This window comes from Oryx dammah, unplaced genomic scaffold, assembly GCF_014754425.2.
Source record: "Oryx dammah isolate SB20612 unplaced genomic scaffold, SCBI_Odam_1.1 HiC_scaffold_22, whole genome shotgun sequence".
Taxonomy (NCBI): Eukaryota; Metazoa; Chordata; class Mammalia; order Artiodactyla; family Bovidae; genus Oryx; species Oryx dammah.
In genome coordinates this window covers 53391198-53408018 of record NW_024070206.1, presented here as the reverse complement: position 1 = coordinate 53408018, position 16821 = coordinate 53391198, and the positions used below count along the sequence as shown (strand labels likewise).

The 16821-nt window shown below is 39.1% G+C and overlaps 1 protein-coding gene across 1 annotated transcript in view; it reads right to left on the bottom strand.

Annotated features, from left to right (window-relative positions):
* CCDC102B (coiled-coil domain containing 102B) overlaps positions 1 to 16821 on the bottom strand; it is a 269181-nt gene that overhangs the window by 52237 nt on the left and 200123 nt on the right. The window contains exon 7 of the mRNA XM_040264340.1: positions 11608 to 11778. Within this exon, the coding sequence (XP_040120274.1) occupies positions 11608 to 11778 (171 nt within the window). The remainder of the gene's footprint in view (positions 1 to 11607; positions 11779 to 16821) is intronic.

Sequence of the window (16821 nt, the reverse complement as noted above, 5' to 3'; positions counted from 1 at the left end):
CCAGGCAAGAACACTGGAGTGGGTTGCCATTTCCTTCTCCAATGCATGAAAGTGAAACGTGAAAGTGAAGTTGCTCAGTCATGTCTGACTCTTCGCGACCCCATGGACTGCAGCCTACCAGGCTCCTTTGTCCATGTGAATTTCCAGGCAAGTGTACTTGGGATGGCTTGCCCTAAACCCCTTTAAGGACAATCTAGCTGGTTGGTAGGGTAAAGAAAGAGCAAGATCATGATAAATGATTGCAGGAAGTGGTACCCTTCAAACTATCCACAGAAAGAGGATTTATTAGGATTTAGATTAGCTGTGTAGAGCGATGAGGATGCAAGACTTCTGTTCATGTTATCGTGGCATAATGTCTTTATTTTAAGGGCACTTGAGACAGTTTTGGACTCCCCTGGTGATCTGATGGTACAGAATCTGCCTGCAATGCAGGAGACCTGGGTTCAATTCCTAGGTCAGGAAGATCCCCCAGAGAAGAGAATGGACAGTTTTATTGAAAGCTGGCCCACTTAGGGGCACAACTGTACTGGTCTTTGCCCATATATTCCAGTTGAGGTGTCAGATGATAAATAATTAAAACGAACACAGAAATAGCCTTTAAGCACTGGAAGGAAAAGAAATATGGCCAATCCTTTCTTGCATCCTATAAATACCACCATCTTGACACTGATTTTACACATTTAACTTCAAACATTTATGTTGGGCTATCCCCAGCTACATTATAAACCTCTTCTGGGGAAGAACTCAGGTGTATTCTAATATCTAACAGAGAAATTCAGTCGCTCAGTCTTGTCCAACTATTTGCAACCCAATGGACTGCAGCACGCCAGGCTTTCCTGTCCATCACCAACTCCCGGAGCTTGCTCAAACTCATGTCCATCGAGTCAGTGATGCCATCCAACCATCTCATCCATGAAGTAATAAATGGACTAGGCTGGTTTTTGCAGTTCAGTTCAGATCCTGAATCACTGGTCACCGCTTCTGTCCCCACATGAACCTGAACCTGGCCTCTTTATTATTTTTAACCTTAACCTGAAACACTTCCCACATCTTTTTCATAGATAAATTCAAATTTCAGTCTATCACCATTCTCACAGTCTTAAAATTAGCAGAGTGTAAGTTAATGAGATTTCCCCAAAATATATTTAGGGCTAGGAAAAAAGGTCTGTGCCCTTCCAAATAAAGGCTTGTTTAAAAATCAACTGTTAATTTAGATAATTAATGTTCTGAAGGTTTAAACAAAGTGTCTCTCACATTCATCATTGCTGATGATATCAGACTTTTGGAAAGACAACTTTTTGACACCAAGAGCATTAAAATGCAAAGCCAGAATTAGCTAAACTGTAATAAGGTGATTAAGGTGATAATTACTAAGTGTAAAGCCACACCGACAAATGCATTTAGCAAAACACTAGCATTTTGAGTATGAACTTTCATTGTTCATAGTATCTTTTTTTTTCCATCTATTTAAGTGATTTTCCATCTTTTGAACTTCTCTCAAAACTAGAAGATCATATCAATCAGTTTTGCAAATTACTATGATACAGGTACAAACTACAATGGACTAAAAGCCTGGTTTCTGTAGCAAGCCATTTCATTTATACTCTACTGGTAACATCTGTTACTGTACATGTGTGTAGTTGGTGGGGACCAAAGTTATGAATTTGAGTTTCAATGGTGGCAGTCTTTTCTCCTTAGACCAGTGGTTCTGATAAGTCACTAGAAAACAGAATCATTTAAGAAGTATTTTATTTTATTTTATTTTTATTTTTTTAATTTATTTATTTATTTTTAATTTTTACTTTACAATTCTGTATTGGTTTTGGCATAGATTGACATGAATCCACCACAGGTGTACATGCGTTCCCAAACATGAACCCCCCTCCCACCCCCCTCCCCACAACATCTCTCTGGGTCATCCCCGCGCGTCAGCCCCAAGCGTGTCATATCCTGCGTCAGACAGACTGGGCATACACACAGAGGAAACCAGAATTGAAAGAGACACATGTATACCAATGTTCATTGCAGCACTGTTTATAAGAAGTATTTTAAAAATACTCATGCACAGACCCCACTCATAAAAATTGACGGCTACTAGAGATAAGTCTTGAGTATTAATATTTTTACAACCCAATCAGAAATGAGCAGAATACCTAAATAGAGACTTCTCCAAACATGTACAGATGGTCAAGAGGCACATGAAAAGATGCTCAACATCACTAATTATAAGAGAAATGCCAGTAAAAATTACAGTGAGATATCACCTCACACCAGTCAGAATGGCCATCATCAATGTCTACAAACAATAGATGCTGGAGAGGGTTTGAAAAAAGGGAACCCTCTTGCTCTGTTGGTGGGAATGTAAATTGGTGCAGCTGCTCTCAACAGCAGTATGAAGGTTCTTTAAGAGACTAAGAATGGTTTCCATATGACCCAGCATTCCCACTCCTGGACATATATCTGGAGAAAACCATGGCTTGAAAGAATGCATGTACCCCAGTGTTCACTGTAGTGCTGTACACAATAGCCAAGACATGGGAGCAACCCAAACGTCCACTGACAGATGAACAGATAAAGAAGATGTGGCATATTTGTGCAATGGCTGTTACTCAGCCATTAAAAAGAATGGCATTGAAACATGTATAATATCATATATGAAACGAATCGCCAGTCCAGGTTCGATGAATGATACTGGATGCTTGGGGCTGGTGCACTGGGACGACCCAGAGGGATGGTACAGGGAGGGAGGAGGGAGGGGGGTTCAGGACGGGGAACACGTGTATACCTGTGATGGGTTCATGTTGATGTATGGCAAAACTAATACAATATTGTAAAGTAATTAACCTCCAATTAAAATAAATAAATTTATATTAAAAAATAAAAAGAATGGAATAATACTATTTGCAGCAATATAGATGGACCGAAAGATTATCATACTAAGCGAAGTAAGTCAAATATCATATGACATCTTTTTTATGTGGAATCTTAAAAAACTTGAACTTATTTACAAAACAGAAACCAATTTACAGCCTCAGAAAACAAAACAATTACCAAAAAGAAAGGCTGGGAATTTGACCTTGACATAAAGACACTATTATATTTAAAACAGATAACCAGCAAGGACCTACTGTTGGCACAGGAAACTGTATTCAATATTCTGTAATAAACTAAATGGGAAAAGATTTGAAAAAGAGCAGATACATGTATATGTATAACTGAATCATTTTGTTGAACACCTAAAACTAACACAACATTGTTATTCAACTATACTGCAATATAAATTTTTTAAAACAGATCTAAGGTTGAAAAAAATAAAATATTCCAAAGGGTTTTTATTGTGCAGACAGGTTAGACAATCATATTAGACTGTGACCTTTACACTGGGAATATATTTGATCTATAGCTGAGTACTTACACCAAGTCTTAGTTCAATGAAGAAATCCATGAACTCCTGGAAGTATGAAAGTCATCTCGAAGTTAACTGATTCTTCTTTCCCTCACCACAGAGCTTTTATTTGTCAGTTACCATAGGCTCCTTCTCACCTGCTTCGTTTGTTAATTGTAGGTATTTAGGACTTCTCTGGTGGCTCAGACAGTAATGAATCTGCTGGCAATGCAAAAGAACTAGATTTGATCCCTGGGTTGGGAAGATCCCCTAGAGAAGGGAATGGCTACCCAGTCCAGTATTTCTGCCTGGAGAATTCCATGGAGAGAGGAATCTGGCAGGTTACAGTCCATGGGATCACAAAGAGTCAGACACGACTGAGCAACTAACACACAGGGACTAAGAACTACTTGATCCCTGATTTACATCTCTTTTAACACAGAAGAATCACTGAATATTTTCAAAGTCCTCTTACTAATAGACTCTATTATTAAAAAATATATAGAAAAATCAAGAGTAGGTATTGAGCTACAATAAGGGAATAATCTCTGCAGATGGGACTGCAGCCATGAAGTTAAAAGACGCTTGCTCCTTGGAAAAAAGTTATGACCAACCTAGACAGCATATTAAAAAGCAGAGATGTTACTTTGCCAACAAAGGTCCATCTAGTCAAAGCTATGGTTTTTCCAGTAGTCACATATGGATGTGAGAGTTGGATGATAAAGAAAGCTGAGTGCCAAAGAATCGATGCTTTTGAACTGTGGTGTTGGAGAAGACTCTTGTTGAGTCCTTTGGACTGCAAGGAGATTCAACCTGTCCGTCCTAAAGGAAATCAGTCCTGAATATTCATCGGAAGAACTGATGTTGAAGCTGAAACTCTAATACTTTGGCCACCTGATGCGAAGAACTAACTCATTGGAAAAGACCCTGATGTTGGGAAAGACTGAAGGCAGGAGGAGAAGGGGACGACAGAGGATGAGATGGTTGGATGGCATCACCGACTCAACGGACATGAGTTTGAGTAAGCTCCTGGAGTTGGTGATGGACAGAGAGGCCTGGCATGCTACAGTCCAGGGGGTTGCAAAGAGTTGGTCATGACTGAGCAACTGAACTGAACGGAATAATATAATACCATATATAATAATAATGGACACACTAAGGGAAGAGTTTAACAAAAAGAAGCAGTTTAAATTGAGAGTAAATCCAATTAACAACTTGGCAAACTGAGCAGTTAAATTTTATAAATACATCACTTGAGATTTGAACTTACTTTTGCAACAGTTAAGATGCAGTTAAGATTTTACATAACAGCCAATATTTCCACAGTTTGACCTGTCATTTAGAGGCAAAGAAAATTAGTAATTCTGAATGTATCAAGAGCCATATTATATTCATATCCTTTAACTCAATAATCCCACTTCTGTTCATTCAGTTCAGTCACTCAGTCATGCCTGACTCTTTGTGACCCTGTGGACCACAGCACACCAGGCTTCCCTGTCCATCAGCAGCTCCCAGAACTTGCTCAAACTCATGTCCAACGAGTCGGTGATGCCATTCAACCATCTCATTCTCTGTTGTCCCCTTCTCCTCGTATCTTCAATCTTTCCCAACATCAGCGTCTTTTCCAGTGAGTCAGTTCTTCCTATCAGGTGGCCAAAGTACTGGAGTTTCAGCTTCAGCATCAGGCCTTCCAATATATATTTAAGACTTATTTCTTTAGGATGGACTGGTTGGTTCTCCTTACAGTCCAAGGGACTCATAAGAGTCTTTTGCAATGCTACAGTTCAAAAGTATCAATTCTTTGGCGCTCAGCTTTCTTTATAGTCCAACTCTCATATCCATACATGATTACGGGAAAAACCATAGCTCTGACTAGACAGACCTTTGTTGGCAAAGCAATGTCTCTGCTTTTTAATATGCTGTCTAGGTTGGTCATAGCTTTTCTTGCAAGGGGCAAGTGTCTTAACTTCATGGCTGCAGTCACTGTCTCTCATTGTTTCCATTGTTTCCTCATCTATTTGCCATGAAGTGATGGGACTAGATGCCATGATCTTAGTTTTTTTAATGTTGAGCTATAAGCCAACTTTTTCAATTTCCTCTCTCACTTTCATCAAGAGGCTCTTTAGTTCCTCTTTGTTTTCTACCATAAGGGTGGTATCATCTGCATATCTGAGGTTATTGATGTTTCTCCCTGCAGTCTTGATTCCAGCATGTGCTTCATCCAGCCTGGCATTTCTCTTGATGTACTCTGCATATAAGTTAAATAAGCAGGGTGACAATATACAGCTTGACATACTCCTTTCCCGATTTGGAACCAGTCTGTTGTTCCACATCCACTTCTAACTGTTGCTTCTTGACCTGCATACAGATTTCTCAGGAGGGAAGTAAAGGTGATCTGGTAGAGTTTTCCACAGGTGGTTGTGATCCACTCAGTCAAAGGCTTTGGCATAGTCAATAAAGCAGAAGTAGATGTTTCTCTGGAGCTCTCTTGCTTTTTCCATGATCCAGCGGATGTTGGCAATTTGATCTCTGGTTCCTCTACCTTTCCTAAATCCAACTTGAACATCAGGAAGTTCATGGTTCACGTATTGTTGAAGCCTGGCTTGGAGAACTTTAAGCATTACTTTCCTAGCATGTGAGATGAGTGCAATTGTGCAGTGGTGTGAACATTCTTTGGCATTGCCTCTCTTTGGGATTGGAATGAAAACTGACCTTTTCCAGTCCTGTAGCCACTGCTGAGTTTTGCAAATTTGCTGGCATATAGAGTGCAGCACTTTCACAGCATCATCTTTTAGGATTTGAAAAAGCTCAACTGGAATTCCATCACCTCCACTAGCTTTGTTCGTGTTGATGCTTCCTAAGGCCCAGTTGACTTTGCATTCCAGGATATCTAGCTCTGGGTGAGTGATCACACCATTGTGGTTATCTGGGTCATGTAATCCCACTTAGAAGACTTTTTCTTCCCGGTGGAGGATAAAAGGTCTGTACCTTTGAATCTTGAACTTGGAAGTTAATCATCCTATAACATATAGTTGGCCCTATATGTCTGCACTTTCAACCAACTATGGACTGGGTTGTACTGTACTATTTACTATTGAAAAATATCTTCCTATTAAGTGGACCCACGCAGTTCAAACCCATGTTGTTCAAGGGTCAACTGTACATGACAATAGTCATGGTAAAGTTATGTTGAAAAAAAAAATACAAATGACATTCCGTAAAGAAGGGTTGGTTTATTAAATAATTTATATCCAAGGAGATAAATATTACACCCTTCCTTGAAATGCCAAGTATGAAAAGTACACAGCAGCAAGAAAGCTATGGTAACTGACTGAGTATATTGTTTGCAAATGATGACTGCATCTCTGCATAAAATTACCTGGGCATTTGAAGTTAATATACATTGACGTAACAGGATATGATGGTAAGATAATAGCTGATTTTTTTTCATTTTTCCTTCTTTATATGATATAGTATTGCTTTGAAAAATTTAAAATAGTCCTTGGCAAGCCTTATCTCATTCAGTCCTTCAGTCTTAATACTAGTCATACAGTGTAGAGTACCCCTGTGTCATAGTAATTGTTTATATTATACTCCTCGTTTCTTAGGTACTGCCTTTTTGGTCTTTACTAACTTTGGTTATTGCATCATTTTATTATTCATTAGGCTACTTTTCACACCATATTTATTACAGTGGTCAGTTATTTTGGTATTTTAATGTGTATATATATGTAATTATTTCTGCCTTACAGTAGTGAAGTCTCAATTAAATTTTACCATCATATATATTCACAGAAAGACTTCAATGAAATGATGAGAAAAGAATGTTTAACTTCTAATAAGCACATGTCAAATTAGATTTGGGGGGTAATTTGCTTAAAGAAAACCAACTCGTTCAAAAAAAGAATTTTTAATTTGCTCCTTCCTTTAATCAGACCCTGGGTTTTCTCTCATGGGCCTCAAAATATCTATTTTTCTCTACTGTATAGAGGATTAATATCTCATTTTCATTTATTTAAAATTTGTTGACTTGTGGGAGTCGGGAACTTTATATTTGACAGTTCCAATTAAACATTAATTTCAACTAATTGCAATTTGAAGAATTTGCTATAGTGAAATTAAAAAGCTCAGCAGTGAAACTGACAGAATTTTCTTTGCTTCTCAATGATAAGTCAAATTATAGAAATGTTGGCTGCTATCTAATTCAAAATCTTATTTCCATAAGGAATATTTTTATGCCCAGCCATCAGAAAGAGGGATGACCTTTAATCAGAGAAAAACTGAAGACTGACAACTGCAATTAAGTAATCCAGATTACAGATCCATATAAGTTGATCCTGCTTTGAATCAGTCACCTCCGGTGATCAACTGGTTGGATGTAGAGGTGCAGAACATTGAACTATTTTATGTTTTGAACGTGTATTTCAACATCTATTTTTAAGCTTCAAACATGAAGTATGTCCAAATACTTATCCACAAGGAATTATATAGTTCCAAAAGCTTCTATTTCAAAGCCCCACAAATTCCAGTTGCCAAACAAGTCACATGTCCACCATTTATGCTTGGGAACTGTATTCCTTGCACAGACGGGGCAACAAGTAACAAAATACACACCCATACTCTTTCACTCCTTCCCCAAGAGAAATTACCCAAGCAGCCTTCCAACCACAGCCTAGGCCTCGAAGATCTGCTATTTCACATCTCAATATGCCTTCTCTTGTTCCAGAAGTCTATGTGCTCAAAAGGCAAGTAATTCATACCCTCAACATCCTACACTGCAACTACAGCAAGAAAATTGCAATAAAAACCTTCATACTGATAAGAGAAATAGAAGCTATTTATAAAATCTAACTTGGCAGTTATTTCAGGAAGCTCATATCTTGCTCATGGGGAAAGCTGTTGTGTTTTGCCTGGGCCTTCTCAGGTGGCTCAGTGGTAAAGAATCTGCCTGCCAAAGCAGGAGACCCAGGATACACGGGTTCAATCCCTGGGTTGGGAAGATCCCCTGGAGGAGGAAATGGCAACCCACTCCAGTATTCTTGCCTGGAGAATCCTGTGGACAGAGCAGCATATCAGGCTACAGTCCATGGGGTCACAAAGACTCAGACACAACTGAGCAACTAAGCCTAACGCATGCTGAGCAAGCCTCCTGATAACAGTTGCCGAGTTACTGCTTTTCTAATGTCCTTGGCGTTGTTCTCTAGTTGGTCTTTCCTCACTACACACTCTGTCCATATTTGAATATGGCTCTGGACATTTCTCCCTGTGTTCTGGTGTTGACAGCATTGCTCAGCCCACAACCTTTGGAGGAACTGAAGGTTCTTTTAAATCTTGAGGAATCAGTCTCTTTTATCCCAGGCTGGAAACTCATTTGTCACCATATTTTTCACAAAAGCTTACAGCCTTTTCGTTTTTCTTTTGATTTCAGTAAATTCCACAGGTCAGCTGTCCCATGTATAATTCTCTGGGAGACGTTGATTGTTTCTGAGCTACCTGTAGTTGCCTTGAATCTGTGGGATATTCTGGGAGAGGCACAATCTGTCTTCTCCCTGTGCCATTTTATTCAACTTCAAGGATTTACAGAAAATGACCTTAATGAAGAGCTTTTAACAACAGGCTTGAAAGCCACACCACTAAATTGGCCCTTGCCTAAAAGCTCAACCTTAAATAATGTTCGTTGCTCAAAGCCAAGCTCAGTTTTCTGTCTTAGCATTTGCAAATGAAAATCAGACCCTGGCAGTCACAGAAGTATTAAATTTCTGTATTGCCTTACATATCTCTTTGAAAATTCAACAAGTCTTTTCGGAATTCATCTTTCATTTGGGCACTTGTCAAAGGCAATAGTAGCAGACAAACAAACAAAAATATTAGCCACATACCTATTCATCTAAAAACCACAAGCTCATTCTGTCCATCATCTGCTTACCAAGGCATTACAGGAAATAATGTACCAAAGCTTTTGAGACTCCACCAAATGGGCTGTCTTCATTCTTACCTGCAGTAAGCTTTCTTACCAACTGCGTATAGCACCAGAGCCAATTCATGTAATTTCAACAGGCTATTTTTGTTTGAAGGACTATACCAGTCAGCCTTAGCTAAGTTTTCCTATAATAACAAACAAATCCAAAATGTCAGTGGCTTACCACAATAAATATTGATTTTTGTTTTACCCATGTGGATCCATCTGGGTCCATAAGGGCTCTGCTCCAAAGCCTCCCTGTTTTAGAATTCGTGCTGAGAGAATGGTGTGAATTTTGGACCTGCTGGCCTCATGACATGAGACACGGCAGGAAAAGACACATGGGAGAAGAGGCATGTTGGGTTCACAAAGGTCTGGATGGTGTGGCACACGGAGCTTCTGCTTCTTGGGCAAAGCAAATGTCACATGTCCCAAGACTGACGATGATGTGGGGAGACCGATTCTCTTACAGGGAAGGGCAACTAATATAAGCCTTCTGAAGACCACAGCTGTTTTTAACATGCCCCAATTAGACGGCTGAATCGGATCTCTGGGAACTAGTACTTCAGTAGCCCTGGAACACTGTGTATTATCAGAGTCTCCTTCCTGATGATTCAGTCCCAAGCAAATTCTTAAAGCTGATATTGGCAAACACAAAAGTTTATTTACCACCTCCTGCAACAGATGCATGTATATCAAAACTATTCACAGGAATAAAGGCGACAATCAAATAAAAACCCCAAACCACTCTCTTGAGACTGCCTCTATTCCTCTCCTGACTTATTCTTCCACAGTCCAGCTTCACCACCCATGTACATCATTAAAAAGAACATGTACGTCTTCATAAAAAGAGACATCAAGGATAAAATGCCCATGGACAAGTCAGCTATAGTAAGATCAGGGGGTGATATATGAGCCTCACACTGGTCAAATAATTCTATTTTCATGGATGTTGTTAGATAAGAAGATCTGGTTTGCTTGACTGCAACAGATTGGATGAAAAATTAAATCTTCAAAGGGGGACTGTGCTCTGTTATTGAATCACCCCTTGGAAAAACAATTTCCATTTTCTTTTTTTAATTTCCAACTGTTTGGCAGTATCTGCAAACATTCTTCTTAACCAGGGAACTAATTATTTTTGCCTCGAAAGTTGGCCGACAGGAGCCGACGCAGTGCTTGGAACCCCATCTGAAATAGCTGCCTCCATGGGTGATGGATGCTGTCACACTGACATGGGGACTGTTTCTCTCAAGAAAACTCTCTTTGTTGTTTGTAACTGCAGCTGAAATCCTCCCAGTCACAGGGGTACCGTTAAGGTATCACATTCTTAAACATGCCATAGCCCATTAGGTAGTTGATGTTTCACGACATAACTACGATGCCTACGTTCTTTGAACATCAGAAAGCACTGGAGAGGATATATATAACATAATCACAACATACATCATATTTCTGCAAGATGTAAAATTAAAGCTTAAAACACCAACTTTTTTTTTTTTTTGCAAAACAAATAGGAGATATTTATTATGTGAATGTGTAAGAAGGACAGGAGGGATTGTGAAAGGGCTATATTTTAGTAGACACATTTGCCTGCAATGTGGGAGACCTGGGTTCGATCCCTAGGTCGGGAAGATCCCCTGGAGAAGGGAATGACAACCACTTCAGTATCCTTGTTGGAGAATTCCACAGACAGAGGAGCCTGGCTGGCTACAGTCCATGGGGTCACAAACAGCTGGACACAACTGAGCCACTAACACTTTTTGTTCAAAGAGTCCTAAGGATTTTATCTATTATTTGTTCAATAATTTCAGCCAGTCTTGTGGTTTTAAATATTGTGTATTAACACATGACCACCACCAGATTTATATCTCCAGCATTAACTGCTCCTCTGGATGTCTCTATATATCTGATTTCCATTAAAACATCAAGTTTTAATGATACCAATGATACCCCGCCCATCCCCCCACCCCCCCAAGCTGAAACGTATTTGAAGCTATAGGGCACATGTAACAAATGCCCAACTAACACTACAAAAAACAAGCATGTTGTCTATGTAATGCTTTCCTCTTTCCTTATGCTTTTTAGTTGATTTCAAATTTTAAATGTGAAGTTTTTATATCAAGTAATGCCATTTGCTAGTAAAAAAGAAAATGCTTTTTCTATGCTATCAAATGCTATTTTGAATCTATGGCAAAACCAATACAGAATTGTAAAGTAAAATAAAAAATAAATTAAAAAAAAATGTGTTCCACTTAAAAAGTACCTTGTCTTCTTTTTGGTTGAGTCCCCATTTTAGTTCTTCGACTCGAAGTCTCAGTTTCTTCACTTCGGCTTCATTTTGATCCACGAGGTTGTTGGCGCGAGTTAGTTCTGCTGTCTTTGCCTGGTACTGTCTGCTTAGCTTGCAGTAGGCATGCTGAAGGTCCACCAGTTCCTTTCAGAAGAAAACAAGGATCCCATTATTTATGGCTTGCTCTGATAAAAATCAGAGGATGGGCAACTTCTTTTGAAAAAATAGAAGAACACTTTAGGAAGAATTCAGATGGGCATCTTTTCATCTGGAACTCTACATTTCTGCAGTTAAATATTATGATTGTCATCATTCAGTCACCCAGTTGTGTCCAACTCTTTGTAGCCCCATGGACTGCAGCACATCAGGCTTCCCTGTCCTTCACCATCTCCTAGAGTTGGCTCAAACTCCTGTCCATTGAGTCAGTGATGCCATCCAACTATCTCATCCTCTGTCACCCTCTTCTCATCCTGCCCTCAATCTTTCCTAGCATCAGGGCCTTTTCCATATTTTCTATATTATGATTAGCATATAACGATAGGTGGAAGATGTATTTCTGTATGGCTAAACTACAATGCAACTCTTTATGCACTTGACTGAATGACCCATTGTTCATGTTATGCAAATTTAGTTTTTATGTATGCTTTCCAAAAGAAATCTTGTACCCATAAATGAAGAATAAGATGCAATAAAAATAATAATAAGAAGAACTGTTCATCTGATAAATCAGTCTAAGTATTAAAAGTTAGCAGACTATCTGCTTTTAATTATTTCTCTAACAAAAAAGTTTTAGTGCTGCCGTATTCATGCTGAAAGCACATCAATCTGGCTCAGAGATCGGAGTAAGGGACCCATCTGGGAAGAAACCAGAGTGAATCCACCATGAAGGGACTGATTCCTAATCAACTTTGTTATAATCAATGCTGTAAAGAAATGAATTAACAGGTTACATTAATTGGCTTCAGATTGGAATTAACATAGCTTATCATTTTTAGTTCAAGTTTGCTGTGCAAAATTAACAATATTGTTATTGTTGAAAACATCTTTATTAAAATACTATGAAGAAAAAAAAAACCTCTAGTTCCTCATAATGTTATAGTACTTTAGGAAAGTCTCAGAACATTTCTTTAACTTCCTGAAAAACGCTGTCATAGCACTTATAAAAATAATGCATACAAAGTACAAATAATATATAATACCCATAGAAAAGAACATGAGAGGGCACTAGTTAAAAATGTATGGTCAAAAATTTGGGGGACAACTAGGTAGACAATTGGAGACCTTTGCTCATATACTACTACTATTACTACTACTAATAAAAAAGAATCAGATTTAATAGTTTTGAAAAGCCATAAAGTATTGGAAAACACAGACAAAAACTTAGATACTTTCTTTAAATTGCCAATGGGGAAAGGTTTTCTATGTACCATCATAAGATCACAGAATAATAAATTTAATCATAATAGGTACACAGTGTGTGTGTGTAGCTAATAAAATAGTCTGTCCTACACAGAAAATGCTGTAACAAGGTACAGGTCTCTTACTAATGAGTTATATGAAGTCTATACCAGTTAACTTGATATAAAATATGGAAGGTCAGCGTTCACAGGAAAGCATACAGAATATCTGAAATATTGAAAGCCATTCATCCTCATCCAAAACTCAGGAAACACCTTTCCAATTTCTGTAACACACTGACAAGACAAAATTATAGAAGTGGAGGAGAGATTCATGACTGCTGGGGATCAAGGGTGGAGGGGAGGGGAGTTTCAGGCGAGCAGGGGGCGTGGTGAGGGCAGATCAGGGATCCTTGTCTTGATGAAAAGTTCTGTGTCTTGACTGTATTGATGTCGATATCCTGATTGTAATATCTGACCATAGTTTTGAAAGGTGATACCACGGGGGGAATCTAGAGAAAATACACACAGATCTCTCTATACTATTTCTTATGTGAGTGCATGCTAAGGTGTTTCAGTCATGTCTGACTCTTTGTGATTCCATGGACTGCAGCATGCCAGGCTTCCCTATCCTTCACCATATTCCAGAGTTTGCTCAACCTCATGTCGATTGCGTTGGTAATGCCATCCAACCATCTCATCCTCTATCACTCCCTTCTCCTGCACTCAGTCTACAATTATAAAAAAAAAAAGGTATAATGAAAGGAAACACATCAAGATGCTGTTCCTCAAGTCTTCAGACTGGCAGGATTAAGTGTGATAAAATAATCTGTTGGTAAAACATCATGAAATCATGATTCATTAATGGAAACATGTTGCCAAATTCTTTAAAATGAAAAATGTATGTAAACCCCAACCCAGCCATTCTGCTTCCAGAAATGTGTTCTACAGATAGACAACATGGTTGGGTGAAATGCTGTGTCCATGTGGATATGTAGTACAGCATTCTTTTTATGTTAATAGTGAATGATTAGAAACGAATGTCATACCATCATATAGAGCTGATTAAATAAAATGCCATTAAGCCATTAAATATAATATGGCAGCCTTTTGTATATGGACATGATATCTCCAAAGATTCTATTAAGTGAAGGAAAACACAAAAGAAAGTGAAGCACATGTTATCACAGGGAAGAAAAGCTGGTGTGAAGTGAACTGTGTTATCACACCACTTATTACTGGTGGCCTCTCAGCCTCTATGAGATTCAGAACTCCAGTTAGAACAGGTGAAAGTCCTGCAGAGGTGGGAAGAAGGTGTGGACTGCAGGGCAGGACCTGGGGAGAAAGTACTGACCACTCTCAGGAAAAGGCAGAGAAGGGCTCCATGACAACCAGTTACCCATCACACCCTCCAGTGTCCCCTGCAAATGTGAATATCAGACAGCTGGGAGACTCCTGGAATCTTGCTGCTGTCCTGCAAAGCCTGGCCTCTCACAGGAGTCAGAATCACAACCAGTGATACTTAAACCTCAGCAATGCCGATGGCAGCTGGAAACAGACCTAGACAGGTAGCTAGACACCTGCTGACAGGCAGACCCATGATCCCTTCCCCTGCCTCACTGTAACAGTGCAGTTTATGGCTTCACAGCAGTGTTTTATCAAATGATACCCCAAACCACATTTATTAATAGAATGCACACAGACTTCTCCTTTCTTCCCTTCAGAATACCATTTCCCAATGCCAAATTATATACCTGATGCTTTCACATTGAGATATGCAACAGGGAACACAGTTCTATTATCTGGAATGAAAATGGAGCATTTAATGAAAGATTTTCTTGATCTGTCACAAACATAAAGAATCTGCCACAAAAATAATGCAGAGCTTAATGGAAGGGTTGTCACAAATTTGTAAAAGGATGGCTTTTTCTCAGGAATTATGCATCTAGTTGCAACTACCTAAATACCTTTGCAATTTAGTAAAACTATTTCTCCATCCATGCTGTGGCTTTAGGCTTGTACAGTTCACTTAATTTGGTTTAAATGGAATTAAGTAAACATAAGTAGCTTCTCAGGTGGCACTAGTGGTAAAGAATCTCCCTGCCAATGCAGGAGACTTAAGAGATATGGGTTCAATCCCCGGGTCAGGAAGATCCCCTGGAGGAGGAAACGGCAACCCGATCCAGTATTCTTGCTTGGAAAATTCCAGGGACAGAGGAGCCTGGTGGTCTACAGTCCGGGGGTTGCAAAGAGTCAAACAGAACTGAAGTGACTTAGCATGCACAAGTAAATATAAACAACCTTTGAGATATGCATATAGAAGAAAGGAAAGAAAAACTGCTGTTTGGCAATACAAATTCCCCCCAAGCATGTGTCATCCTTGTAGGTAGATCCATGGCCTTCATGCTCCACTGTGAGGCCATTTGCTCAGGGAAGATCACCTTATTCTCAGGCCCAGGAGGTGGGTGTGTTAGTCAATGTCTATTCCCTGTGAGTGGTCCCCAAGCCTGCAGCATGGGAACTCCGGCCAAGATTTACTTAATTATTAATAGAAGCTCAGGACTTGGGACCCAGCAACACTGGGTGACAAGCCCTCCAGAGTTTATGACTCAACACAAAGTTTGAGGACTGCTAGTATATGCCAATTGTAGTAAGCTTTACTCTTAACAGTAATTGTTTTAGAAAAGTAGACAAAACGTAAGTGAGCAATGAAATGTGAGCAGTCTCCTCAGACGGGAAGAGGCGATGTAGAATTTTTAGCACTTAGAAGGAAGATACATGCCTGAAGGTATAACAGTCTGGGCCCGTAGGAGAATCCTGCTTGCAGCTAAGGTCGAGCAAAACTGGCCTGGCCTGGGCACATTTTGTTACAAGAAAATATATCAAATGTATCAAAATATATCAAATATTTCAAAATATATCAAATATATCCACAGTCAAAATATTTAAATTATGTTCATAAGATACATTTTATTTTCTGTTCTATAAAAGATAAAAACTGAAGTTCACTTTGGGAGAAAAATATTTCATTATTAAGGATATTTTTAAAATATCAGTTTAAAAATACAAACATAAAAAATCAGTTTAGGATGATGGTATGCTCAGTCAGGTTTGACTTTGTGATTCCATGGACTGTAACCCACCGGGATCCTCTATCCATGGAATTTTCCAGGCAAGAATCCTGGAGTGGGTTGCTATTTCATCCTCCAGGAGATCTTTCCCACCCAGGGATTGAATCCTAGCCTCTTGCATCCTCTGCATTAGCAGGTGGATTCTTTACCATTACATCACCTGGAAAACCTAACTCCTAGAATATTTATGTAGGGTGAAAGACTTTATCTGCCTCCAGAGAAATCTGTATGCAGGTTAAGAGGCAACAATTAGAACTGGACATGGAAAAAAAAGACTGGTTCCAAAATGGGAAAGGAGTATGTCAAGGCTGTATATTGTCACCCTGCTTATTTAACTTCTATGCAGAGTACATCATGAGAAACACTGGCCTGGATGAAGCAAAAGCTGGAATCAAGATTGCCAGGAGAAATATCAATAACCTCAGATATGCAGATGATACCACCCTTATGGCAGAAAGCGAGGAGGAACTGAAGATCCTCTTGAGGAAAGTGAAAGGGGAGAGTGAAAAAGTTGGCTTAAAGCTCAACATTCAGAAAACGAAGATCATGGCATCTGGTCCCATCACTTCATGGCAAATAGATGGGGAAACAATGGAAACAGTGACAGACTTTATATTTTGGGGCTCCAAAATCACTGCAGATGGTTACTGCAGCCATGA